Source organism: Phymastichus coffea, unplaced genomic scaffold (genome assembly GCF_024137745.1).
Source record: "Phymastichus coffea isolate CEN01 unplaced genomic scaffold, Cenicafe_Pcof_1.1 PCOF00176, whole genome shotgun sequence".
Taxonomy (NCBI): domain Eukaryota; kingdom Metazoa; phylum Arthropoda; class Insecta; order Hymenoptera; family Eulophidae; genus Phymastichus; species Phymastichus coffea.
In genome coordinates, this window is record NW_026706987.1 from 217,409 (window position 1) to 244,948 (window position 27,540).

At 35.7% G+C, this 27,540-nt stretch overlaps 1 protein-coding gene across 1 annotated transcript; it reads right to left on the bottom strand.

Annotated features, from left to right (window-relative positions):
- Window positions 1-227: 227 nt before the first annotated feature.
- On the bottom strand, window positions 228-25,878 carry LOC131673412 (protein Skeletor, isoforms B/C). Its single transcript, XM_058951375.1, has 13 exons — window positions 25,812-25,878; window positions 16,264-16,401; window positions 15,079-15,151; window positions 14,886-14,994; window positions 14,061-14,223; window positions 12,976-13,235; window positions 7,066-7,165; window positions 5,149-5,333; window positions 4,464-4,784; window positions 3,683-3,851; window positions 3,409-3,602; window positions 2,960-3,184; window positions 228-2,271 (listed from the first exon to the last, which is right to left on the bottom strand). The coding sequence occupies exons 1-13, from the start codon at window positions 25,876-25,878 to the stop codon at window positions 559-561; spliced, it is 3,717 nt and encodes a 1,238-aa protein (XP_058807358.1). The 3' UTR covers window positions 228-558.
- Between the last annotated feature and the right edge of the window lie 1,662 nt (window positions 25,879-27,540).

Below are 27,540 nucleotides of genomic sequence, written 5' to 3' on the forward strand. Positions count from 1 at the left end.
AATCAACTAGTGATATCTGTCCTATCACTTAATACTTTATTTAAAAAATACACTTCTTCTGTATTCTATTTACAATGTGCGTGTATGTGACAAGCTTACAAACTTAACAATCTTCCTTTTTACTATGTCAATATTATATAAAATTATTCAATATTATATAGCTCTTAAAACATATTTTTTCTTCTATTATAAGACTAAAAGTTTTGTACTCAAGTCGCTTTATTTCTTTAAACGATTGATAATTTACTGTATAAAACTATAAAAGTTTACAAAATAAAATTTTAAAGTTATAAAACATCTCGAGTATAGTTTTGACCTTCAAAAATTATTATTCATTAAGAAGATTTACCTGCTAAGAAAGTTTATGTCGTGGGAAAAAATATTTTCTTCTGGTCTTTAAAGTCTATTATCTTGTGAAAGTCATTATACATCAGTCAATATTAAAATTCCAAATGACTTTTGTCAGTACATGCAAGATTCTTCCTTTTTATAAACATTAAGCTACAAAAAAAGGAGAATACAAAAAAAAACAGAAAATGCGCTCGCTATGCATATTTTTCAAAGCGCGTAATATAAAACGACAGTAAGGACAATATACTCTATGTTTGCAAAAATGATTTCTCCAGTGCTAGCGGATTTCAATTCTTGCTCGCTACGATGATGTTCATGTTCATGTATATTATGATTTCGATGATCATATTCACTGTGACCATGAAGATCATGATTATCATGCCTTACAGTATCAGGGTCATGGTCACGTCGATAAGTTAAGTCCCAGTCTTCACTTCTTATTTGCGCGTGCCTCTTCGTTCTAGCCAAAGGAGTGTTAATTGCCGCTGAATTATTCTGTTCCTCAGTGATCAACAATGATGTGCCAGTCTTAGGACTCCTTAGGTACATGAAAGCGTAATCCATTTGTTCTTTTTCTTTATTAGCAATATCCATGTTATTGTCCAATTTCAATTTTGTCCTTACAAGTTGAGTCTTCTTCTTCGCTTGTTTTTTGGCTGTATTACGATCAGGTGGCGATGGAATAAAAACTGGTTCAAAGTTATCACTATACCTCTCAGTCGTTGCTTCTCTAGGTTCCTCATCCTGTAACATAATTTCCACACTTCTACTATCAAACTGATTGATGTTACTAGCACTTGAATCTGAATCATGATTTCTCTTCAGAATCGGCTTGAAACCTTTCTCAATGACAATACTCGATGGATCGAAACCCGTATTTCTGGCAGGTGGCATTGGTCGCATCATTATAGCTTGCAATTCAGCTGACAAAGCTTCAGCCTGCGTAGCTTTTGCTTCGATCTTTATTCTCTGTTGTTGCTGTTTCAAATCAAACTTCATAAATTTTGTTGGCTGATGATGATAATAGAGTTGCTGATGATAATTTGGTTTAATGAGTGTTTGCATTCTAGAAGTCATGGGACCTTTGAATACAGCCTTCTTTCTCTCGTAGAACGGCGGTCTGACAAGAGGTGGTTGTTGAAACGGTGTCATAGAAGAGGTCATGGGTGACTTTCTTATAGGCATCTGAAAGTACGCAGGAGCTTGAACTGTTGGTCTTCTGGATAGCATCATGATTTGATTTTGCTGCGGGGGTGGTGGCTGCAAGGAATAGACGAAATTCTGGCCTGTAGCTACAGCAGAGGGAGCACTGAGAACTGCCGATGGTCGTCTGACTACATGGTGTTGATCTGTAATTAGTTTAGACTGATTTACGTCGGCCTGAGCTAAGTACGAACTTGGCTGTTGCTCTTGAGTGAAGTAAGCTGCCTGTTCAAATGGATTATGGTGGTTGTTATTATTGTTATGATTGTTATTGTTAATAATACCCCCGCGCTGTATCATGTAACCGATTGCGTCATAGGGTGCACGACGTCGATCCTCCGCGGCTATATGGGTTAGATAATGATGATCGTGATGATGATTGGGCGATGAGAACCGGTTATAGTTATGATAACCGTGATTGTGGTGATGATAAAGACCTGATATTAGCTTATTATGGTGGTGGTTGTGATGATTACGCGTGTAATCGTAATCCTGCGCCGCGTATTCCTGGTGACGCTGGAGGAACTCCGGCGAAGGCGTTACCTTGCTTGGACTAGCACGTATGCTTGCCTCTGGTTTAAGATCTAATGACGATGAAAATTCTTCTGGATCTGATTGTACTCTCACCTCATGTTGCTCGCTTGCTGAGCCTTGGGGCTGTACATCGCATGTGTCGTGTACGTGGATTTTCCAGCCAAGATAACGGTGTGTGAAACACTATGGCAAATAATTAGTTATTCTTTTATATGTTCAAATCAATTGTATGAGTATCGCTGAGTTAATTTCCCCCATCAAAATTAACACGAGTTTAATATCAAAAAACGAAAAAATAATAATTATGAAAAAATTCTTTTAATTATTTATGAGAGTATATTAGGTTCTTCTTAATAAATTTTTTTAATACATTGTGGTATGCTACATTCAACATCAAAAGCCATTGTCTCTTCACGAAATCGCTTTTGTTTCGACATCAATATTTCGATAGTGTTACATAAATTGTTGAAATATTTACGCCCCAATTTTCTTTAAGTAAACTTTACTACACACAAATAAGCTTAAATTGAAAAAAAAAATATTGAAGTAGATAAAAAAATTGTTTCCGTAAACTAAGTATTATCGATTAATGAATGCGAAATTTGAGTAATTTATTTCTCGGCAGCAACTTTTTTTAGAATAGACTAAGAATGAAAAAAAATCACGCGCGAAATAAAACGAAATTCTTTTCTATGATTAAAAAAAGCAAAAAGTTTTCTGATACATTGCGATATTGGACTTAGAATTTTTCGTTTCATTATGTGAGAAATCATAAAAGTAGAAAATTTATCACTGTGACATAATCCTCACAATAACGTCTTGGAATAAAAATACAGCATGTGTAATGTATATATAGACAGCGTACATTTACCTGATAATAGACGGTATCTGGAGTATTCTCATCTGGCACCCACGTGACAATACCTGGTTCGCCAGGTTCGCATATCAAAGTAAGCGTGCGTTGGTAGGCGCCAAACGATGAAAACTCATCAGCCGGTGGTAGATTCTGATCTGGCGTCCAGTTACACGAACGCCCAATGCCCGTTGGTCTCACTACACCGCGTTGACGACGTACTCCTGCGTAAATCGTCACATTCTGCAAAAACACGTTTTTGTCGTTTCAATGCTAACGCGGAAGCGTTTAATTGTCTTGAAAAAGGTCAAAACCGCGGTAGAAATATTCATAGCCGGTCGGCTTCTAAGATGTCCCCAGAGAAAGAATGGAAATTGAAAATACAAAAAAATAATAGAAAGCGAAACTGGCGGAATAATGAAGTAGACAGTGGACACGGAATAATTAATGGGATGGAAATATCCTACCGCTCGTTCCTCGGGTGTCTTGTGTTGGTATCCGCCCACAGGATCGTCAGTAATGTAGAACGGGTGGTAAAGTGCTGGCGCTTCAGGATTATCGCCACCCTCTACCACAAAAGTATACTTCTTACCACGAACTACGTGAATCTCAGGAATTAACAGGCCATTTATGTACCACGAGATGCCCCAGCCTACGTGACCTACATGTTTAACCACATTTTTTTGTCCTTTGAAATGATTATTTCTTCATGTTTATGATTTTTGTTGTTGATCGACATACCGGTGATAGCAGGGTAACCATGTTTGCCACCGGTTGGTCCCATCTGAGCGTACAACACACCGTCATCTGGCTCGAAGCATTGAATTGGCGGTATTTCCCAAGCGTCTGTCTTAGGCGCTGGAGCTGGGGTAGCTAGTGGTCTCAGTGGTCGCCGTGTTGTTGCAACCAGCTAAAAGCGAGAAACAATTTCAGCATATTCAAGTTATATTCCCTTTCTCTTTTTCTTTTTCGTTTATTAACTAACTTTGCTACAATTACATAGTAAAGTCTGGCAGATACCTATACGCGAGTAAATGACGTTTTTTTCCTTTCCGAGGTTCCAGATGATGAGAGAAACTTTTTTTCATTGGTACTAAGTGAGTGATTTGATTTATTGCTGCTAAATTATTTGATAACGCTCCAAGCTTTGTTATCTTTTCGTATTTTATTGTTGTATTCTATGTCGTAATCAATAATATGAAAAATATGAAAATATTACTCCCCTACGTGAAATTGATATCAATTTTGAATCATATAAAGGAATTTATCAAAGGAATCAGTAGGTATTTCCAATAATAGCAATAAAACTATACCATAATAACTATTGATAGTTTGAAAAACTTGAAAAATAGAAAAAGTATTAAATATCACGAAAACAATAAGAGATTCTTAAGATATCATCACTTTTCGACTTTATACGGTAAATATTCACGACTTCTTTTTTCTCTCTGCTGGATACTTAAAAATTGATTAATAAATTTGTATATACCTGTGCAATGCTTTCCTGGTCTCTATTATCAACATTCAGTTGTTGCGACTGCTGTTGCTGTTGTTGATGCTGTAGAGGAGGAGGTTGAGGTTCATCCGAAAGCTCAGAGATCGGGCAATTCCAGGCAGGCGGTCTACTAAACTCAATGAATCTGTCACCCCTGAGATAGTGGCTATGGAAACTGACCTCGCCTTTGTCATTCAAAGGTCCAACACCCCAAATTATCGCTTGCGAGCCATTTGTATAAATCTGATGGTCTAATTCATCGTCAGACTTCAAAGGACGTTGATATGTAACGATACTATATCCGTTCACCATCGCTGCGTTTAATAGACGCACTGAGTTTGAGTTATCCTGCGTAGAGTAAATATTTACTAAGAATTTAATTTTACAATGTCGAAGTAAAAATCGGTTTTTTGCGATATACATATCAAATTTTAACGGTGACAGATTTATAATAGCCATATATTCTATAAACAACGGGAGATCTAAGTGAATAAAATAAAAGCTGATTTTATGCCTCTTCGAATTTCTGTCGTGCAGATGCTTCTGAATATTTTCCTCAAAAGGCGCACTTAATTCCCTTACACGTTATTGTTTACTTTCAAGACTCACTTCTATGCGTACATATGTCTTCATTGTTGAACGACGTGGCCCAAAAGGATTATTGCCCTAATTGTGAGTCATCTTTCTCGTTCATTTTATTAAATATACATACCTGGATCCTCAAATCAGGACAGCTGCCACGTCCACCAGAACACTGAGACTTTGCATCGAGATAGTAGTCGATAGCATAGCCTTGAAGGGTTTGCTTGTCAACCCATGCGACTACAACGTCGCCACCCACCATTTGACTGCGCTTAGGGTCGCCAGATAAACCAAATGACATATATTCGTTCACACCTGTAAATTGCGTTAGATAAGTTTGCAAATTTTTTGGAGTTTGTTTGAAATCTCGCTATGATGGAAGTAAAATTGAATTCTTAATTAACGAAGATATGGAAAAAAAGGTTCTAATGAAAATAAACTTTTAATTAATTATTTTAAATTAATATATCGATTACTATAAGTGTTTTCGCATCTCATACACAAATTATTGAAAATTTTTACATTCCTATTGATCATTATTTTATCTCGACGTGTGTATAAACTAGACATACTTATGCGCGTCTGTTATTCTGTTTTCCTCTTCTCAAACTCTCTCACAGTCTTTCCAATTAAGAATGGCTCAATCACACACACACAAAAACGTCCGTGCGCATGCGCTCACACACGCCAAACGTAAATTCAACTTTCTAAAACTTAAAGTAGCTAAATCGCATTCACATATTCTACCCAAACGAAACGTAATTGGAGCGTTTCCATCGATCCTCGCCGTTATTTCTTACTCCTGTTATTATTATTTTTGTTTTTAAGGAGAATATAGGTGAAAGTGTCATAACGGTTGCTGGTAACACGAAACCTTTCTCCTCATGATATTCTGCATCGCGATATATCGCTTACCGCCGCGCGGGAAAGTTTGGAATTTGGAATGAGTCTCGGCTTTTTTCTTCGCGTACGGAGAGGATGTAAAGCCGCTGCTGCGGAACAAGCTCATGCGATGCTCATTGAGGGTTGAGCGATCAATTGGGTATTTGCGACATGGCATTATTTTGCGTATATTTGTTATTTCACAAAGGAACGACAACCATTACACGGATTATATTTACTTTTGAATTTACAATATGATATTCAGCCAACAAATTGAAAATTAGTTGTCTGTCCGACAAAAAGACCTTTTACTCTGCGACATAATAAAAAACTCAATTTGCCAACTCAAACGGACAATCAACTTTAACAAAAAAAAAGAATAAAGAAAATCAATATCACTTGACTAAAAGGAGCTTTTACGCTGACAAAATAAAACAGAAGCAAAGTTACATTAACCCTCACGGGTTGCATGGCAATACTTTGACATTTTTGTAGGACGAGCTTTCAAGCCGAGTAGGCAGGAGGGAGGATCACAGTGTAATCCGATTATATTTCCAATCAAGATAATTGCTCGGATAGTTGAAGCACTCGCTTGCTCGCTCACTCACATTGGGATACTTGAATTATCCCCGTGTACTTCGTCATCTTTCACTTTATCGTCGTCTTAAAATTTCCAATTTAACAAGCGAATAAAATCTCTTGCATAAAATAATCATTCGGCGACTCTTTTTGTCGGATAATTAGTAACTGTGTGGATTTTTTTCTCTTATATAACAGTGTCTCGTGAGAGAATTGCTATGTAGAAATCAATACGACAGGCGAAAGTCTTATCTTGTGTGTGTATGTGTGTGTGTGGCGCATTGGAGATAGCATCTCTTAAAATCGAAGATTAAACTTCACGACTGTTATGTAGCTGCTACTAAGTTCCAACAACGTCCACATAACAGAACGTATACTCGCGATCATCAAATGGAAATTCGAAATATTCTCTCTCTCTTTCTTTTTTTTTATCGCAATTGACAATCGTATCGTTCTAAAGTTTCATTATCAAAGGAGAGTTTTTTAATTTTCTCTTATATCGCATATACTATGCTACCTGTTTAACTTTGCCTCGGCGTAGCTTCAACTGAACATACGTATGTATATGTATATAGCGAAAACTCACCAAGTTTCCCAACAAGTTGGACGACTATACTGTCCCCAGCGACGGCCCATCGAACTTCAAATGCCAGTCCGTCGTCTAGAACTTCGCAGTTAAGCTTTGACTGAAAAAAAACACACACATGCATAGTATAAAAGAGCAGAAAAAAAGATAGAAACAAAGTTGAACACAAAGAGGAGTTGCATCGAAAGTTCGCCAATTAGATTTGACCAACTTGTAAATAGTCCCGACTATGTAATTGGTGTGGTCGACATAATGACGCCGATTTCCCACAGAACGAAGCCAGATAAAGAGCCTCGCAAATCACTCCCCAAAAACTCGAACCCTTGAATTACGGACTTTCCGTGCAGGCAGGGAACCATTGTTGTTTGAGGGCAAGCTCTTTGTATGTGCACTCGATTGGGAACTTTGATAGGAACAATGATTTGTTTTACTTTTTTTGGAATAAAGTTAACCTTGCTTTGTGTGCGTTAAATGTTGAAAGTGTAAAATTTACAAATGTTACATGGTATTCGCGCATTTGTGAAACTTCAAAAGGAATGATTATTGAATTTACAAGTTTCATTAAAAATTTATAAAGATGGGCACGGAAACCGAAATCGAAGAATTAAAATAATGTATTTAATATTGCAAAAATGATTTTCTCAATATTCATACTCGTATTTACTCTGAACGTAGTTTTGTTCCCACTCAGAAATGGAATTGAACAATGAATAACAACATTTATTATCATATGCTTTTATTCAATCAAAAATAGAAGTGCAATAATGTAATAAAAAAATATAAAAAGACCACTTGATACATCAATGCAAAGTGCAAAAATAATCATGTAAAACTCATGTAAAAGTAGTATCAAAAATACATATGAAATAAAATATTGCTACAACCTACTTGAGTAAACTCATATTAGAAGTTATTAAAGCTACCAAAAAAAAAGTTAATACTGGCCGAGCATTGGCTATCCGTTAATTCCGCACCCTTTCGTCGTAGTGTGAACTCAATAATCGATTCTCTGTTATCACAGTTCTGAAGATAATCATCTTCTCCTTTCTCCCGAGTTATCTATATATCATTTGGATGTGCGCGGTATCCGACGACAGTCCGATGTACTCTCGAATAAAAGAAACAACTATGTCAAAACAGACGTTACAATACATAAATGGAAAATCAATGCAGTTTTAATATCGGAACAAAGGTCTTTATTGACCGCGTGAAAATTACGCTTGCTATTTATAACACACTAGAAGAGAAAGACAACATGCCTATTTATCTTGAACATTGAATTTTCCATAGTTTATACGCACACGTTGGATTACGGAGAGTATTTTTGATATATGTCGATATGACTACATACAGAAGAAAACAAGTCGTTGAGTATTCGTTAAAAAATAATACTTTTGATTATTGATTATTACAAAATGTATATATGTTTGAGAAAATAAGTTTTTTTGCAATATGAAAGTATGAAACCAGTAAAAAGGAAGAAACAAGTGTATAAAAAAGATCTGTCGGAGGAAGGTCAAGGACAAGTGGATGAGTACCCTCTCGAAAATCACATGAAAGTCGCGTTCATGGTCAAACTCATTTGATGAATGCACCGACTCCTATCTTTACCTACCCCTGCAAAAAGCACGAGTTCGCAGAGTTTTTTGCAAGTGCTCCCAGAGAGATCCTATTAATAATCAGCGGTACATTCTGTGGGTTTTGCACGGGTGGTGCAACTGCCAGGCGCTAACTGTGCGGTACGTTATTTGCTTAACTCAGAGAGGAGCTGTGTGCAGTGTTATCATGGTCAAAAGAAGCGAGTTGTAAATTGTAGATGTGTTAAATTCACTGCACAACTGTCAATGATTGATTGTTTTGTATATTCTTGTTTGTTTTCATGTTTATTTTTGGAAATGCATTTTTTTCATTATTTTACGAGTTATCACCTTGATTTCAACTTGATAACCTTTAAGGTAAGCTTTATTTGTAGGCTGTAATATGTTTAATTTAAAACCTAATAACAAATAAAAGATAGATTTTTTAAGTAGATTACACAATTCCTACATCGGATCTGTGACAAAGAAAACATTTCATTTAACGATACGCGTAGAATAAACAATTCTTTTAATCTGTATAAGATTAAATAGCAGTTAAATCAAAATAGTATGTATTTTTCACCGCACGCAGTCGGTTTCACCGAAATCCACGATTTACAAGAATAACCAAAGTTAAATCCTTTCCATTTTGGAATTAACATCTGAGTAGTAAATAAAAAGAAGAGAACTTTTATCGTAATTTCAATTAATTTTAGCCAAATATCCTTTCCTCGGGTGCAACAAAAGATCCAAGGAAAAACACTAGAGCACTGAAGGGATTTCTTTCATACAGGTCGCAGCGATGTTCGCGACAAAACCGGCTCGTCAGCGCTCAAGCAAGAAAGAAAAAAACGCGATTCATAAAAGAATTCATTACCTTGTAGCGGTGAGATCGCGAGGGCGAGCCCCCGCCGGATAAATTTCATATATTTAAAGGAGAGCAAGAGACTTTAGGGCACTAATACTCTTGGAAAAACTGTTGTGGAATGTTCATTAAAAAGATGCGCTTCCAAGATCAAATACAAGAGAATATCATGCGATGCTTTCTTTTTATCATCTTTTTTTCTCCAGCTAAGTTTGGAATCATCTAACACTAGAAATTTATTTTTCTATTTCTTGGACTATTATCGATTACTGCGAATAAATAAAGTTAATAATGATGTCTCTGTCTCCCTCGTGTCAAAATTGACTTATACATATACCATTGATAGAGCTGCAATTAGACCCCAGAACTTATTCCCAAGCAATTTAAACGTCTACACACGCGTGCGCGCGCGTACGCACGTATGTATACACACATACATACTTCTTCTTCGGCCGAGTTTTAGTTTCGTGCAAGTTTTCGCATGCGCTAGAGTGGAGCTATATATATATATATATATATATATATATATATGCGAGCCAAAACCGCCATCGGAAAATTTCGAGGCGGAAAACGAATTGCCATGGCAAGTGATAAGACGCACGCCTCGCTACTGAAAATATATATCGACTGAATATTTTTTATTTCACTTTCGCGATAGTCGAGTTGAACTCTTTTGTTCAATAAAAAATAACGTAGTTTTCTTTATTCGCTGGCTTATGCATTTGATGCGATCAGCTTACATTATTATGCTTTCGTGTGTGTTTTTTAAGTAAAAAAGTGTTTTTAACAAGAAAGATAAGCTACGCGTATAAATAGAGTTTTAAAAAGTTTTTGACGCTGATCCTGCTTCCGACAAGTTTGTATTTTAATATATAACTTTTAGAAACATTTTTTTCTCCTTTTCATTTTCTTTCAACGATAGCCAAAGCACCAAAAGAAATAAGTATCACTGAAAGAACTTTCAATATCTTAATACTGCACGTGATAAGCCTCGAGTCTGTGGCCATCCTGAATCTGTTGGAATCTAGCATGCGCCTGTGCTGGTTTGATCAATCCACCGTGAAATCTTCTTTGTGCTGAAGGAGCTACATGACCCACAAGTTCACCGTCGTCCTGTACATTAGCACGTAATTGATGTAATCTTGTAACAAAACCATCGGCGGTGTACCATTGTTGTGGTTGATAATCCAAAGCTGGTATAACTTGTACAGTCGGTGCCTCGGTACGACGTTGTAATACAGGTCGATACGTGGTTGGTCGTAGATCGTATTGTTGCAAGAATTGACGAGCGTGTAGTTGCTGTGTGGATTCTTGAGCGCGGTTACGTGTTGTCTCGACGTTGTTGTTGCTGTTGGGTGTCAAGATCTCCACCAGGTTCACGCGCCCATTCTGCAACATCAAGCACATGTAGGGCCATGGTTTAGTTGTTGAATGTGTAGGTGACCATGTGGAGGAGAACCGCTTTTTGCCGAGTGATACGATCTCATGTCTAGGCCATTTTTTTGGCTCGCACGCTCTTGATTTTTTAATATTTTCTGGTCGCTAGGGCTTGATGGGTCTTATGACTGAGCATATCTTGGCACTGCATGTTAGTATTAGACGCTGGACTCTTTTTTTGTACTTGAACATTTTCTGTTCTATCTATATACTAAGAAGCTTTTCAACGTTTCGTCATATGTAATTTCTGCAGAACTGTATTTCAAAATTAAAAATTAAAAAATAATAGATAATCTACGAAGACCTTAATCATTTTAGTTGGACCACTTGATATTTCTCCAAGCTGAAGATTACTAAAGTATAATTTGCAGTCGAGTGCAACCATTCATTAGACCCCACATTTATACGCAAGTAAACTAAAAAATAAAGATTTCAAAAAAGAAAGTGATTTCGAATTTTACGCCTCAAAAGTCGTAATAAATATGGTTCTACTCGCTCAAAAAAAAAAGTAAATAAATAAAAAGAACACAGATATAAGAAACATAGTAAATAATCGAGTGAAATCGACGCGCCTTCTCCAGTGGTTTACTCCGTAATTTACGAGAGCTCAAGCGCGAGAAAAATCTCATGAGCACATGCGCATTTCCACGCTTCATGGGTAATAAACTTATAGATGCTTGGCAATTTGATCTATCAGGCACATACTCATAAAATTTCTAATTTTCGAATTAGTTTGTCAGATTGCGACTTTAATGTATTGGTTCTAATACTTGTATAACTGAAAGAGAAGTTAATAAGTATATTAATTTACAAAAATTAAATGTTTGTCATATAAATATAAGTCATTCAGAAGAATATTAAGAATAGCCTTTTCGACGATTCAGCTCGCCATATCTGTTTGTCTAGTTCTAAACTCTTGCCAAAAGTTTTACAGTTGGCCGTCTGTGTGTGCGCGTGCGCGTGTGTATCTGTGTAACGTTTGGACGTCCGTAGAGTATTGAAATTTTTCGTTGCACGACGGCTACCGGAAATTTAGTTTGCAACGCAGGAGTATTGGAATTTCCAGTGACGTATTCACTGCTTCTGCTGCTGCTGCTGCTGCTGCTGCTCGTGAGGTATGCAAAAAAATCCTTCGATAAAAATATTACACTGAGGAATATCCATACACACTATTTTTTATAACGGTTTCTAGTTGATATTTCTAAGGGATTACCAAGATTGAATTGCGGTAGAAAAAAATCGGAAAAAAATATCAAACTTTAACTACCTTGTTAATTACAAACAGTAAACTGAATTACAATTAAATTTCCAAGCCAAACTCTTAGCTTTGTCAATTGACCAAACGTCTTATATCATCACACGAGAAAAAGAGCTCCCACACAATCTTTTGGCCATCCTTTCACACAGGTAAAGAGCTGCTGCCTGACACCGGCGTCGCCTGACAAAACAACAATTCGCAATCTGTTTGCTTTCCGTGATTTCTCGTTCTTTCCCATTTCTCCCCATTTCCGTGCTTGAGCGCTTTGACGCCGATAAGAGGAAAGCCTGAAATGGAAATGCCGCGCGCACACATACACACACTTAACACAAAGTCAAGTTTTTCGGCCTCTACACACGAGGTACGAGGGCTTATTAACAAGTCGTCGCGACTATGTGTTGCCGCTGTTGCGAGGATGGGTTTTTTTCGACAATTTTGATGATGTGATGATAATTGTCGTATTGTAAGAGCAATATAAGTATAATTTGCGATGTTGCTTTGATAAAACTAAATGATAAAATCTTTACAGAATACTGCATTATAGCTTATGGAAGTTTCCTTAAAATAAAAGTTGATATCGGTTACGTTGGTAGACAATCTATCAAAAAAATACGATGTAATACAAAAATATTGATTGTAAAACAATTTTGCTGTCAGAGCGTCTGTTTTTGAAAACAAAAGTATAAATTCTAATTGACCAATGTTCGAATAGTTCATGCAACTCCGATAGATCCCTCGATATAGGAAACAATGAATCATCAAATAAAATCTACCTGTGGCGAAACACCTAGCATCTTAAGTGACGGTGGTACATTAAGACTTTGTGGAATCTGTATGTGTCCAAAATCAACAGCAAAAGCTTCACACCAGACGCCGAAGTGTCCAAGCTGATGAATCGTCAATTCACCGGGTAGAGTTAAAACAATAGTTTTACGATCGTAACGTCGTAGTGGCACTTCTTTGCCATTCTCATCGGGCACTCGAATACCTTGTGGTGATGGTGATGGTCCAGATCCTACCCAGAATTTGGCATCTGTGAAAAAAATTGAAAAAAGAACAATCGTTAGTGTGTATTGTTTGTTCCTTCAAAGTTCTTTTATAGAAAACCAGTTCGAGTAATGGATCTTATTTAAACCTTCTTGGTATTTAGTTGAAATTCGAAATAAGAAAAGTGACAAAAACATTAACGATGAACACAAAAAGGTAGTATAGGAGTAGAAAATAAACGTCGTAATTAATGAATTAACAATTCATTATAATCGTGTAAAATTAAAATAAGAATGAAGTAGAATACAATTTAAATTCAGTTTTTCAAACCGTCCATTAAAAAACAAAGTAGAAGCTACAGTTATATTTCGGGTATTGAACAATTTTTGTCCCTTAAAATTTTTTCCTGGAGATGACACATGTTATTAACAAAGCTCTCTATAGGCTGATTTTGTATTAATTAGGGATTACCTTTTATATCTAGGACTAAAATACACTACAAGGGTATACAGGGAGCACTGTAAAAATTTTTTGGCACAAAAAATCTTTATTCTCTCTTTTTTTCAAGTAGTATGTCATCTTTTATAAGTAAGAAAGAATGTGTATTTGTACAATATGATTAAACGGTAACGTGCAACTGTTATAGAACGTCTCTATCCTTTTTTCAATAAAGAAATTTCAATCAAATACTTAATCCATCAGTCATCGATAATACAAAAATAATAACAATTTATTATTTTGATCACACTAACAATAATTTTAGAAGAAATAATGGAGAAATGAAATAAAAAAATATAACGAAGATTAAGTGTAAATACATATAAATGATTTCTTCATTGGGGTGGGCGTTGTTGTTGCCTATAGTATATACCTGGCGCCTCGCCGTCGTAGCTGAAACTTGGCAGGAGAAGCGTTTGCGCGTCGACGACAACCACTGGCTCTGAGCTTACACCGTGAACGCCAGCAAGTCCGGCTAACTTTTGTGGTCTGGGATGCTCAAAGTTACGTGGAATCTTCACGTCGCCGAAATTGATCTGAACAAAAATTTGACCAATCTCATAAAATGATGCCCTGAAGAAAGACAGGTATGAAAAATTTACGATCGAGCTCGCGAATGTATACAACTGTCATCTCATGTAATTATTAATATTTCCGAAAGACAGCAGTTAAGGTTACGCGTTGTCCGTCGCATTCGTGAAATAATAAGACTTTTCAATTTTTAAAGTGCGAACCACGACGAAATACTATATTTGAAACGATAAGCATTAACATCATTGTCATATTTAATACTTAACTTTCTCGGCACGTAGCCGGAGAACCAAAGTTAGTTCTCATTAAACGCTGTGTGCACTTTAATAGCCAAGGCGCACGCGCACGCTCGAAACAAGTCTAATAATGAAGCCGCAACAAAGGCGTCATTTTCAATGTCGCTCTCGCGCTGGCAAAAGGGCGTGATTTTCGCAGTCCATATAAAGAGCACTCGAGCTTAAAAACTTTTGAGCGATAATATAATTCAGTGCTTTTAACGTCCACTTCGTTATGCGAGCACCACGCACATAATCCTACTACCCACTGCTGGCTTTATGAGTACCAGATGCGCACCTTGTTATATAGCCTTGCAAGCTGAGATAAGCTTATACGAACGCTCAATTACCCATCTCTGTCTCGTTTAATACTTTTTTTAACTGATACTTACGGCAAATTCTTCGCACCATACGGAGAACCATTTGATATTGCTGAGTGTTTTACCCTCTGGCAGTGTTAGCGTTACGTCTTTTTTCCTGTATCGCTTCAAAGGATTTAATCTATGGATTGATTGCAAGGATTTTTTTATTCATGTGTTTTGCGATGCTTATTAGCTAATGTTACGTTTCTTATGTAATACGTACGTTCCTTGTTCATCCCGAAGTTTGAAGCCATTGACACCAACGGTTTTCGAGTTGCCGGCGAAGAACCAGGCAGCTACAGAAAGATTTATTTTTATGGTATATTCATGTTTACGTTCAACAAGTTTCAATTTTCTATCCATTGTATACATTACAGCAATTTATATGTAAATATTCACTCATTTGTAATTATGAAGGATAATATCTCTAAATCATATGTTGCGAACAAAACGTTTCGACGATGCAATATTTGTCATTTTTATTTCCTTGATTTTCGGTAAAACTTTCTTCATGATAATTATCGTCTTGAAAAAACAAACTCTCCCAACTTCTAATAGAACTCATACTTTGTTTTACTTGCTCCAAGTGAAACGTGCGCGCGCGTTTTCCATGCATTATTTCTATACTAGATTCGCGTCGACCTCGTAAAAAATCATCGCAGGTAGTGCACTCTCTGTATACAAGATAAACAAGCAGCAGCAGCCGAATGGGAAAACTGACTCGCCATTATGTATGTTGCACTACTGTGTGTGTGTTGTACTTTCTAAGTCTCGCACCTGCGACAGCTTCTTTGGATAATAGCCCAACAACAGCGCGCACGAGCGAAAGTCCACACGATCACCTTTTCCTTTAACGTTCCTCTCTTATATACGTATATAACAGCCTAAAAGGCTTGGCTCTCGAAAGTTTTGATTTTATCGTCTATCTATGGCTACGTTGCACTTTTTGTGGAAATTCCCGTTTTTGTTTCAATTCAACATATAAACAGTTTTTTTTTAATGTTTGATGTACGTACTAATGGAAAACTATTTTTATCAGTTGAGTCATGAGTGATGAAAAGCTAATTATTACAAATATGAATAACAGGCAATTTAAATCGTAATCGTTAAAGCAATTCCCCAAGTAATTATCGGTTGAACATAACTATGTCACATGTGAGAAAATTAAATGTGTTAAATCGATTTGCGAAGTTTTATAAGTCGTAAATCAGTTTGATTCTAAACAATCTTTAAATGTTTAACAAAATCTAACATTCAAGATGCAATAGCCGCAACATCAATTATAGGTGAATCTCAAAAACTAATATATTAATAGGCGTATAACTAGTCTAAGTTTGACTAATAACCCGCTACATAAAGCCACCAAACAATAAGCTTAGTTTGCGTGGAGAGTGTTGTTTATACGAACCTGGTGCCTCGCCATCGTAGTTGAAGTCTTTGATGAACAGCGTCCTTGCGTCCACGGCGTAAACTTCGCCACTAACGCCGTGATGAAACGATGATAACTTGCCGATGAGTTTCCCGTAGTACTGAGCGTTGCATTGTTCTGCAATTAAGACGAGATTCTTTGTATTTAATGTCTATGCATGTATTTTTTTCTTGCTTGCGAGGTTATCGACGTACAACATCTTACGTTTCACGTAATATTTTTGAGTTAGCGAGATAGATTGTTTGTCATAAACGAATGTGAATGACCTACGAGATTGAGTTTATGTTTACAGAGATTTACAGAGTTTATCATTCACATTTTTCAAGATTTTATTTTAAGATAATCAGTACATTGAAAACTCTCTTCGACTTGGTGTAAACCTCAACGTTTTGATAGTTTATTTTGTTAACTTGGAAGATTATATAAATCAGTTTTAAAAATAACCGTTGTACAATATTCTATTAAGATATAATTAATCTCATCAACAATGAATACTAATAAAATATTTTAAAGTAAAAAATATCAGAAGCTTTCCTTTTCAATTATACTGTCAAAAAAATATTATCACTCGATCATCAAACTCAGTAATCCATCAATTAAATGATCGTTTTATTTCCAAATCAGTAAAGTAATGTAAGTTATAGACAGATTCGAAATTCGTTATATGTATGAGTAGTAAACATATATCACTGCACTATCGTAATTCGTATAAGATATAGGCAAGTAAGTAGTCTTCATTATAAGATCAAAAAGTAGGACCAACTGACGGTACGAGGCATCAATATACGAATAATTAAGGTGAAGGCCTCTTGCAGAATGTATGTGCACCAGCAAACTAGTAGCCCATAAATTCGACTGGCACGTGATATATAATACTCGCGAGAGTAAGGGGAAATTGGTCCATGGTGTACGCATTGCAGCATGGCGCAATCTAACGGCATCTCGCTCTCTCCCTACTGCGAGATAACATTTATTTCATGCAAAACTACGAAGAGAGAGAGAGAGAGAGAGAGAGAGAGAGAGAGAGAGAAAGAGAGAGGATTCTGCGATTCAATTGATCGTTAAGGCGACGAGCGAAGGATGACGTCGTTGTCGTTGGTGATGTATGTGAAGACGCTGCGTGCAGACCGAATGAGAAATGAGAGAAGAATATCGTCGTCGAGAGTTCTTGGGATTAAGGATCAGCGAATAAGTAGATTACGAGCAAAGAATACGGAATCCGTTGCGAGTGGCTTTCTGATTTTTCTTCTTTTTATATATGTGGCTTTTGCGTACAAATCTATTATTTTCTTTCTTTTTCGTTATTTGGATGATAAATGGATAAATTTTTGGTGGTATACAGCAGTCATAGCTTCCATAAATCGTTACAAAGTCTGATGAAAATAGTTTTGGCGGAAAAATTTATGTTCAAATTTTAGTTCCAATATTTTACCGTTCAGAAATATCAAATCTTAAAGACTAAAGTTATTAGCAAGATTAATTGCAAAGTGTGGCGGCAGAAAAAATGTCAAATACTATTCGCAGGTCGATGCAGCCTGTTACTCGGTTTATAACTTCCTGGAGCCCAGATTATATCAAATGCGTGCATGTAGTTTGTATATCTACAGAAGTGAATTATTCTCGTTATATCCAAATCCCCTATCGACTTCGTTATCATTAAAATCGACATTTCAAAGGCCTTCGAACCAAATGGAATCGTCACTGACGAGGTTCTATACAACAATTTTCAATTTATCATCAAGTCGTTATTAATTGGCGAAAAGCGAGTCGTCAATCGAATAAACGATCAATAGGAAAAAACATGCAACAAAATCAATGAATTTTCATGATAATTCACAATAACTGTACTGCTACACATACAAGCATCAACGGTATATATCACGTGCTGATCCAAAACGGTTCATTAAGCTCGTGCGTGGAAACCTCCTTTTCCAACTCGTTAGCTTGTCACGGGTTTCATTTAAAAATAAAAAAACGCGCTTGTTGAAAGAAAGCGTTATAAGTAGCGGTTTCTACGGATCTTTATGTACAATATCTTAAACTGAAAAATTAGATCGATCAATTTAATTATCATTGTATTAAAATTGTTTCAACATTTATAAATTTGATACGAATATTTTTATAATTTATAACGTCATATCCGTCAGACGTCTAACACCTTAACATTTTTCCGTGTATCAATATCGTAACGGAAGAAATGATATAAAGTGTTGAAAAAAGCAACATCACGACGCATCTCAAGTGATTCGCATCAGTGCAGCTCTCACCTATTTGCGGGTTTTTTTTTCGCTTCCTTTTTGCGCATGAATCTAGGTAAACACCTAGATTCATGCGTTCGCACGTAAATTCCCACTTCGCATTTGGCACCGACTCTGTCTCTCGTATGTTGATTTTTTTATTAAGGACCGTTCATATTGAGTACTTAAGTTTAGCTGTTTTTAAGTTATTACGGTTGTTGCATGTAAGATGTTCAGAGCCATCCAATTTCGTACTCTAATTTAAATAATTTTGATTTACACGTTAAAATACAACACACGCGCGCGCGCGTGCGCGTACATACACCTATGTACGTACATGTATATAGAGTGCATATTGTAATTGTGATCGGTAATAAAAATAGATTTGAAATACAATGTCATCATGATCATATAATTTGAATAACATTCATTTACCGAAATGCAATTCATCATCTACATCAATCTATCGGACCTTTGAACAATCTAAAAACAATTCGATACACCGTTATTTACACGAATGACTTTTACACAACAAGAAACGTATACAATGACAAATCACTTTTATTCTCATTTCTATTTTTCATCGTTCACGTACAAACACATATGCTACATGACAAGATCAAACTCAAAACGCATGACTAAGTAATTTCGCATTCTGGAACGAGAAGCAATCGAGTGCAAAAAATAAAACAGAAGCATACTGATATATCCACACTTAGAATAAATCAAAACAAGATCAAGTTAATTTCATTAATTCATTGTCGGGTATATACGTGTTCAACTTCCGGAGATTTTTCTACGTATTTGAAGAGAAGAAAACTGCAAGTAATAAAGCAAATTATATCTTGCGCAATCATTAGCCAAACGTTTGTAGCAGTAGCCACGTGATTGATCGTTGATCATATGCTCTCACTTCACGAATTCTCAACGTTTTACGAATGAACGTGATAGTTTTATCAAAATCGTGTGTATTTAAGTTGAGGTTCATTATGAATTAAAGGAAAAATACGAGTTGGCTGACTAAGCTTTGATGTATTTACTGAAAATAAATTGCACCATAGTTGGAAGCGATTATATCCAAGTTAAAAACTGATACTTTAAACGAGTACGACGTTTCTCTAACCCATTAACGTCCAGCTGGACACATTTTGCACACCTCTCTTCCAACGCTCACAGCTATTGCATTTCGAGGCGAAAAAATTCCCAATAGGTGTATTCTTATAGTTTGAAGTGTTTCTGTTGGTACCATTCAAATTATCGATGAACATCATTTTTATATTGAAAAGTGTTATTAAAATAAAAACATCACTATTATCGAAGATAATTTTTTTTTCCAATAGATTTTTCAAAGAGTTATCAGCTTGAAATCAACTTCGAACCGGTCTAGATCGTGGATGCTACGTCTGAATCTAAAGGGTATGGGGTATCGAAGTCAGTTTGACCAATTAGACATTTCAAAATAGCGCCCGAAGTGCAAAAGTTTTGCCGAAACATTCATGAATTTCTTTCTCGGGAACGAAGCACTTTACCAAAAAATTTCTTGAAAGAAAAATTGCTTAGGTTTAGTCAAAGAGTACACCTAAAATTTGTTGGTAAGTTACGATTACATTTTTTGATTTTGCAAATTATCATTTTTTGGTCAATTGCAAAAAATCTTCCGAATCCTTTCGAAAAAAATTTATGTGCACTTCTTGGTCTATTTTAAACACTTTTTATACATAATAATTTTTTCGTAAAGTACTTTGTTTCTGACAAAAAATTTTCAATGATCACTTTTTAAATATCCGATTATAAGACTTTGGAAGTTTTTTTCGTGGAAACAAAGCACTTTACAATAAAAATTACTAAGCACAAAAAGTGTCTAAAATAGATCAAGTACATGTAAATTTTTTTCGAAATGATTCGAAAGATTGTTTACAATTTACCAAAAAATGACTATTTGCAAAATCAAAAAAGCTAATTGTAACTTCTCGAAAACTTTCAGGTGTATTCTTTGACCATATATAAGCAATTTTTCTTTCAAGAAATTTTTTGGAAAAGTGCTTCATTTCTGAGAAAGAAATTCATGAATGTTTCGGCAAAAATTTTGTACTTCGGGCGCTATTTTGAAATGTCTAATTGGTCAAACTAATTTCGACACCCCATTCCCTTTAGATTCAGACGTAGCATCCACGATCTAGACCGGTTCGAAGTTGATTTGAAGCTGATAACTCTTTGAAAAATCGATTGGAAAAAAAAAATTATCTTCGATAATAGTAATGTTTTTATTTTAAATAACACTTTTCAATATAAAAATGAAGTTCATCGATAATTTGAATGATACGACCAGAAAGCTCACATTTGGAATTATAAGAATACACTTATTGCACTTTTTTTCGCCTCAAAATGCAATTGCTGCTGTGAGCGCTGAAGGAAAGGTGTACAAAATGTGTCCGGCTGGACGTTAATGGGTTAAAGAGCAAATATAATTCAATTATTTGATCATAAAAACAAGAAATTGGTTAGATATAATTTTCATTTGATCGACCTATTAGTTCTACAATTAAAAAAATTATATAATTCATATCGCCACAATTTTTCAGTAAACGTACTAATGTCTCTATAAAAGTGAAAAAGAAGATTTACGACAACACAAAGTAGACAGATCATTACAATATAAATACCAACTTTTACCATAAAGAAAGAAAGAAAGAAAAAACGTACCTAATACGCAACATTCACCACAATAATAGCAGTGTGTATGGTGTGTCAGTGAACCCTTGACATTTCCAGTAGTAGTTCTCGTGCCGAGGAGAAAGCAACCGACGACGTAATTGGCGTCGCGCGCGTGAGTGTCGCAACGGATGTATACATACATACATATCTTTCTTGAAGATCTCTCTCATTTGACTGTTACACGAAGACACTCGATTACTATGAGTTGCGATCAGTAATCTCTGCACATTTTTTTTCCTTTGGCGAAGATGTACAAGTATTTTTTTCTTTCTTGCTAAGTGTTGTAATGCAGGATTGTGTTACAGGTTCCAATGCCAATGTGCGGATATTGTTATTTTATGCAATGATAGTATTGCGTGGAAAATGATTAAGTGCTGATTATTATTTTGGTTGATACTATTGAAGGTGTTGAGTAATTATTTTTTTAGAGTAACAGGAATCGAATGCAAGATCACTAAAATTTTATTGTTTGTAAGAAACTTTCTAATTTTAATTATTTGTGTATATTCAACCCACACATCTTCACTATTTCAAATCTTCCATCACTTTTTAACTTTCTCTCTTTGGAATCGTGCGAAAAAGAGCAACTTTCCTCTCTCAAAAAATATCGCCATAAAATTACGAAAAAAAAAACGCAGAGAGAGAGCGGGATGCAGTTGTAATCGAGGTGTTTTTTTCTCTCTGCAATAGGCGATCCACTTGACAACAAGCCGCAGACAAACCATGCAGTACGAGATACTCTGTCGTCACCGTATTCTATTTGTTGGGAAACCCAACCCAATTAATGCGGTTTACCAGGATGATATATAGTTGTACAAGCTCTACCTTCGTTTATGTACTTGTGTGTGACTTTTTTTTTTGTCTCGAGCTTTAGATGCACACGTGTGCGTATTTCGAGGAAAAGCAAAAGTATTTGTAACTCACACAAAGGATTATATATGAGTGATTTGAGTTAGATGAGAATTTTGTGGTCTATAAATTGTTGCGGTAGGTTATGTTATCTTACTAGTATTTGTTTTACTATTTTTCCATTCTTTGCTTTTTAATAAAAACGATTGTATAAGTCAAACTACAAACTGCAACAGCATTTTATGGCACATTATAATTATTCAACTTGTACCAAAAGTTCAGTAGGGCTTCTGTTTGCAAATAATCCATAATCATTTTAAATATTCCTGAAAGATGTGTAAGCGTAACTTTTATTAATTTTTTATTAGTACGATTGTAATATGTTCTTCTGAATTAAATTCCATTCAATTACACGCATGCGTTGATAACGCAACCTCGTCCTTTTTATATTAATACGCACAAAAGATCTATTAGAACGTATATAATCCGGCGAAAGCTAGACAAATAATTGTTGCCAAAAGCGTTACTTTTTTATTGCGGCAATCCGCGGAAGCCATTAAGCACAAGCATCTTTCCTCTAATTACCTTACTGGCGTCATATCGACTTTTATCTTTTTCTCTTTTTGGCCACAAGTAAAAAAAATGTAAAAATATAGTCGCCGGCTATAATCGCGAAAAGTAATCAGCACGTGGAATGTACCGGCACGCGCGCGCGCGAGCGTTCGCCTTCACGCTCTTACTTCCTTCTGGCGTCACGATCGCACGAACAGCAGATTTAATGGGCTTTGCGTCTCTTCTTTTTTTCAAACTGAATTTCGTGTTCGATAGTGGATTGAGGGAATGAGAACGCTGATATGTGTGTGTGTGTGTGTGTGTGTGTGTGTGTGTGTGTGTGTGTGTGTGTGTGTGTGTGTGTGTGTGTGTGTGTGTGTGTGTGTGTGTGTGTGTGTGTGTGTGTGTAAGGATTGACGATCAACATTCCGAGTTTTCGAAGAAAATTTGCAATTGATTTTTCAGTCAAACTATTGCACACGGAGATAGCTGAGCAAACGCCAAATGTATCGTAAAAAGTAGTTCAAGCAGCCTCGATTTTCTCCAGCGAAATTTATCTTCCGCAACAATTTGTCAGGACGTTCAATCGAACGATTGAAGCGATGGGAGGGGCAAAACACGTGACTTGGATAAGAGTCGTTGTGTTGCAGTAAAAGCAAAAAAAGAGCAAGCGGGAGTATAAAAATCGAAGACCTAAGTCTAGAGGGGAAAAAACGAGGAAGTGGGACGTGCACTCTGACAAAATCCTCCAGGGCGATGGAATTGTTTGAGATGTTTACTCGGAAAAAAATTGTGTCGACTGCGAGGATCGCGTAAGAGATGATGAATAACGGACGGTTTTCCTTTTTTGGACGATGAAATAATTTTTTATATTGTTCGACTTTTATTGCTGCTCGTTTTCAATTAATTTTTTTTTCCGTTTGCAAAATTAGAATTAGTGCAAATAGAAGATTTAATGTACACAAAAAACTTTTTTATCGATATATTCAATATTAAAAATGATGTATGAGACTACTTTATTTATGTCGCTGTACTGATGAGTTTACTCATAGAAATTTTGCACTCAACAAACTCTTTTAAGCAACATTAAAAGTGATTTCTAGTTCTAATTTGATTTTCTTCTTTCTCCCACTATAACTATAAAAAAAGCACAGCCTCAAAATCATAACAAAATCCACTGTTCCAAAAGAAATCGGTTTACCTCAGTGTATATACCAAATAGTAAATACACGAGTGCAGCCACACCTCGCGCGCGCGAATACTATGGTGGAAGTGTAATTGATCGGAAGGCACGAACAGAAGAAACAGGTAGAGTGCAAGCTATGTGCGCGAAAGTCGAATGGTGAAACAGACCGGCAACATTGACACTGAACTACACTGTTAAAACTCGCGTGCACGCCACTGCTGTTGCTAATTTGCCGCGTTTGCTCTGCTTGTGAGAACGCTATGCAGGTTTTGTGCCTCTCTTTACTGTTGCGATGGTCTGTTTGACTTTCACGCCGCTTTACTGTATGACACTTCCTGACTCTACGATTCGTATCTACACACACAAGTGTGGATTGATGTAAGATTATTTCGTGGCTCGGTTATGATTAAGGATGACGACTTACAGTTTATAAAATCGTACGCCAAATATTATGTTCTACGATATAGCGCAGAGTGGCATTTCTTGAATAGTCCTCAATATTTGAATCGGTGACAACCATTTCATGTGATTCAGTTTAATATATAGAATTGACTTATCTTGAATATACGATACAAAAATAAGAAAACTATTCCCTGCCATTTAAAATAATGAACAATATTAATAACGTTTAAGCATTTTTAATAATCTATTTATTAAAATTCGATCCACTATTATTTTTTAGATTTTACTTTATATACCTTTCACTTTACACTAAAATATTCAAGCTTAGTAAAAATTGGATGAAAATTCTGACTGCCGAGAATAAATTGGCTTTCAACATCAAAAAAATTGAAAATATCTATTTAAAATATTCAATAAATCTGCAAGTTGATGGTGGAAAATAAATAAATATATTACTCTGAGATCTAATAACTAAAATGTCCAAGCAGCGTTCTGCAAATCATCATTCATAAAGTTGTGCAAAAAAAAATTATATACGATCATAAAGCACGTGTTAAGATAACTAATTCTCGTAATTGACAAAATTACTCAAATACTACTTTATGCAAAAGAAAAGTGACGATGTTATGTGGCAACAATGAAAGTACAAGTACTGTCATAGAAACCCTACTCGAATATATAAGATTTTTTCCAGCGATTAGAAAGCAGCAGCTGAATGAAACACAAGGCTTAAGGTATATCAAGACACAGCAGTGCAAAGCTAAATAACTATTCCCGACAACGATGCGCGCAAGTTTCTCAAGTAAATAATCATTTCGTGTCAAGATTTATTGCAATAGTGTGACTCCATATTATTATGAAGTACCTGTAGCTCGGAAAAAAGGCATCCGCAAGCGCATGAAAACTGCGGCGTCCGTTACAAAATTTCATGACTCAATCAGCGAGATTCTAATTGAAAACGAAAAATCTCGTAATGAGAGAAATGCAAACCATTTTTATTAAACACAGGCAGAGATCCGTTAGTGCACCAAGTGTCGCGAAAAACCATTTCATTATATACATCTGCAAACTAGTAGTAGATTTTCTCTTGCACGCTTTTTATTTTTTTCGAGCTCTGTAAGTAGCTTAGCAATTATTACAATTATTACCTCGACCGGTAACGAGAGACTTTTATACTTATCCGGCTATTGCTGAATTTTCTTTTAAGTCATTATTTTAGTAATTAATCATTGATTACACGCTTTATTTTTGAAAATGTTAAATTGGGCCAAATCCGCCTTTGGATATTGCTAATATTAAAAGACAATTTCTCTCGTTCGTTATGTACGAAAATTACGCTCGGCGCTTGCTTGTTCTACATTTACAATCTGTGTTCGATCATTAAATTCAATGTCCTCCATGAAGAATATAGTTAAACTTGGTTAATCTTGTTTTATCGATTGAAAATACCACCCTACCACAGGTAGACAATGAATAATGTCTGCTATAATTCAATTTTTTTTTAAATTGGTCATCGCTAAATCACTCGCGCGTCTACCAACGCAATAAAAATAAAAGAGAAGGATTAAAAAAAGGATTGCACTCACGAGCAGTAATGGCGACGACTATGAGCGCGCCAAGGCACCTAATCGCTGGTGAAGGTGTTCGCGCCATGGTGTCTCCTCGGTTACTGTCGCCCAAACTTTCAACCAGTTCACCAGATAGGCTTCGCGCTCTTTGTCAGTCCTCTTCTTCTCCCACCATGTTACTTGCAAGGCCCTCCTTTGCTCTGTGCATCTCTTTCTCTTTCTCCTACTCGGTTTCCAATCCACTCTCCATATGCACGTATGTGGTATTATCCGAAATTTCTTTTTTTCTTATGAGGTTTGTTTACGTTTTGAATCATAGTATGAATTTGTTGCAAGTGCATTGGTGGTGTTTCATGACATTTCATTGCGCAATTACAGTACACACAGCAATTAGGTTACTTTCGTTAAATGCTTCATAAATGAATCAAATACATGCTTTCAATCGAGTATAGTTATACAAAAATTTCATATTGAGATACAAGTATCATTGGATTAAATTAACGTTCATACATTATATAGCGAATGTTTCCTCAAATAAATGCTGCATGAAAAATATACTTACTAGAACGAATTGTTCTTTTTGATGTTTCTTGAAATGATGCCCTTTGCAATTTTTTGATGCTACACTTGATGATAGTGTAAACGAAGCTTTTGTTCGTGTACTGCATTAAGTTAAAAAATTATTCGAGTAATTTCTTGAGCGATATATATCGCTTAAGAAAACCAATGAACAAAAGAAATATTCCATCAGAGAATTTATAAATAATAAAAGCATCAAGTCGATCGAAAGCATAAAAGTTTTGAAACAAAATGGAATAGATGAAGTCACAAGATATTATATGGATACAGCGTTTCATTTTAATTTCTCGGTCGTATCCTCTGAAATCAAGCAAACGGCAGTAGTGAACGTACATCATCATCTTTCGATCTGTAGGTTATAGTCACTTTCCACGTTCCTTGGGGAAAAAAACACTCGATAGAATCATTTACAATGAAGCTCTCTCGGATTCACTTTTACTCACCTAATATAGAAGCCAAGCGAGATCGAAAGTAACGGCCAGTAGATCTGGCGCCACCCGTATATGAAGAATCGTGTCAGTGAGTTTTCGAGCACGATTATATTGTTGTGCGTTCGAAGGCGAGATATGTTTCGATGCGCATCGTAAATGAGTTTTCTTATGTGATTAATCTTAACATTCTTTTTTATAGAAGTGCGGTATGATTTTATTAGGCATGAATCATTGGTTCTCATTTTAGTTGTGCAGTAAGTTCGAATTTAAATGATCGATATAATCGCTTTTTTTCTGATTACCATCTGAAAAATACATTATTGTATAGATGAAACCGTAGTATTCTTTAATCGTTATTATTATCGTTGACATGATTTATATTCTAGAGTTCTACTATATTACAGAGATTGTCAAAATTTAGTGTAAAACGTAATGATACTCGTGATCTGCTTGTGAAAAATGAAACTATAAGCTAATGCTTATAAGAAAGTAACATTTTATTTTAATAAAAAAAGTGCATCCAATTTACATAACGTGACTTTTTATCTTTAGAATCTTGATAATTATTACTATGTCCATTAAAATATGGACTTTTTATGAGCATAGTTTTCTGTAGATCCAACCTTTCTATACTTATATTCAAAACTATCAACCCAATTATACCAACTACATCAAAAAGGATTTTATCAATATAACTTTGCTGTAGAAAATAAATAGTTAGTAACAACACAATCTAA

Excerpts from the sequence above, each read along its gene's own strand:
- LOC131673412 (XM_058951375.1), bottom strand. The coding sequence starts at position 25,878 with ATGGCGCGAACACCTTCACCAGCGATTAGGTGCCTTGGCGCGCTCATA. Across the intron at positions 14,224-14,885 it reads TATGGTGCGAAGAATTTGCC|ATCAATTTCGGCGACGTGAA; the intron begins GTAAGTATCAGT and ends ATTTTTGTTCAG. Across the intron at positions 5,334-7,065 it reads CCAACTTGTTGGGAAACTTG|GTGTGAACGAATATATGTCA; the intron begins GTGAGTTTTCGC and ends CGCAATTTACAG.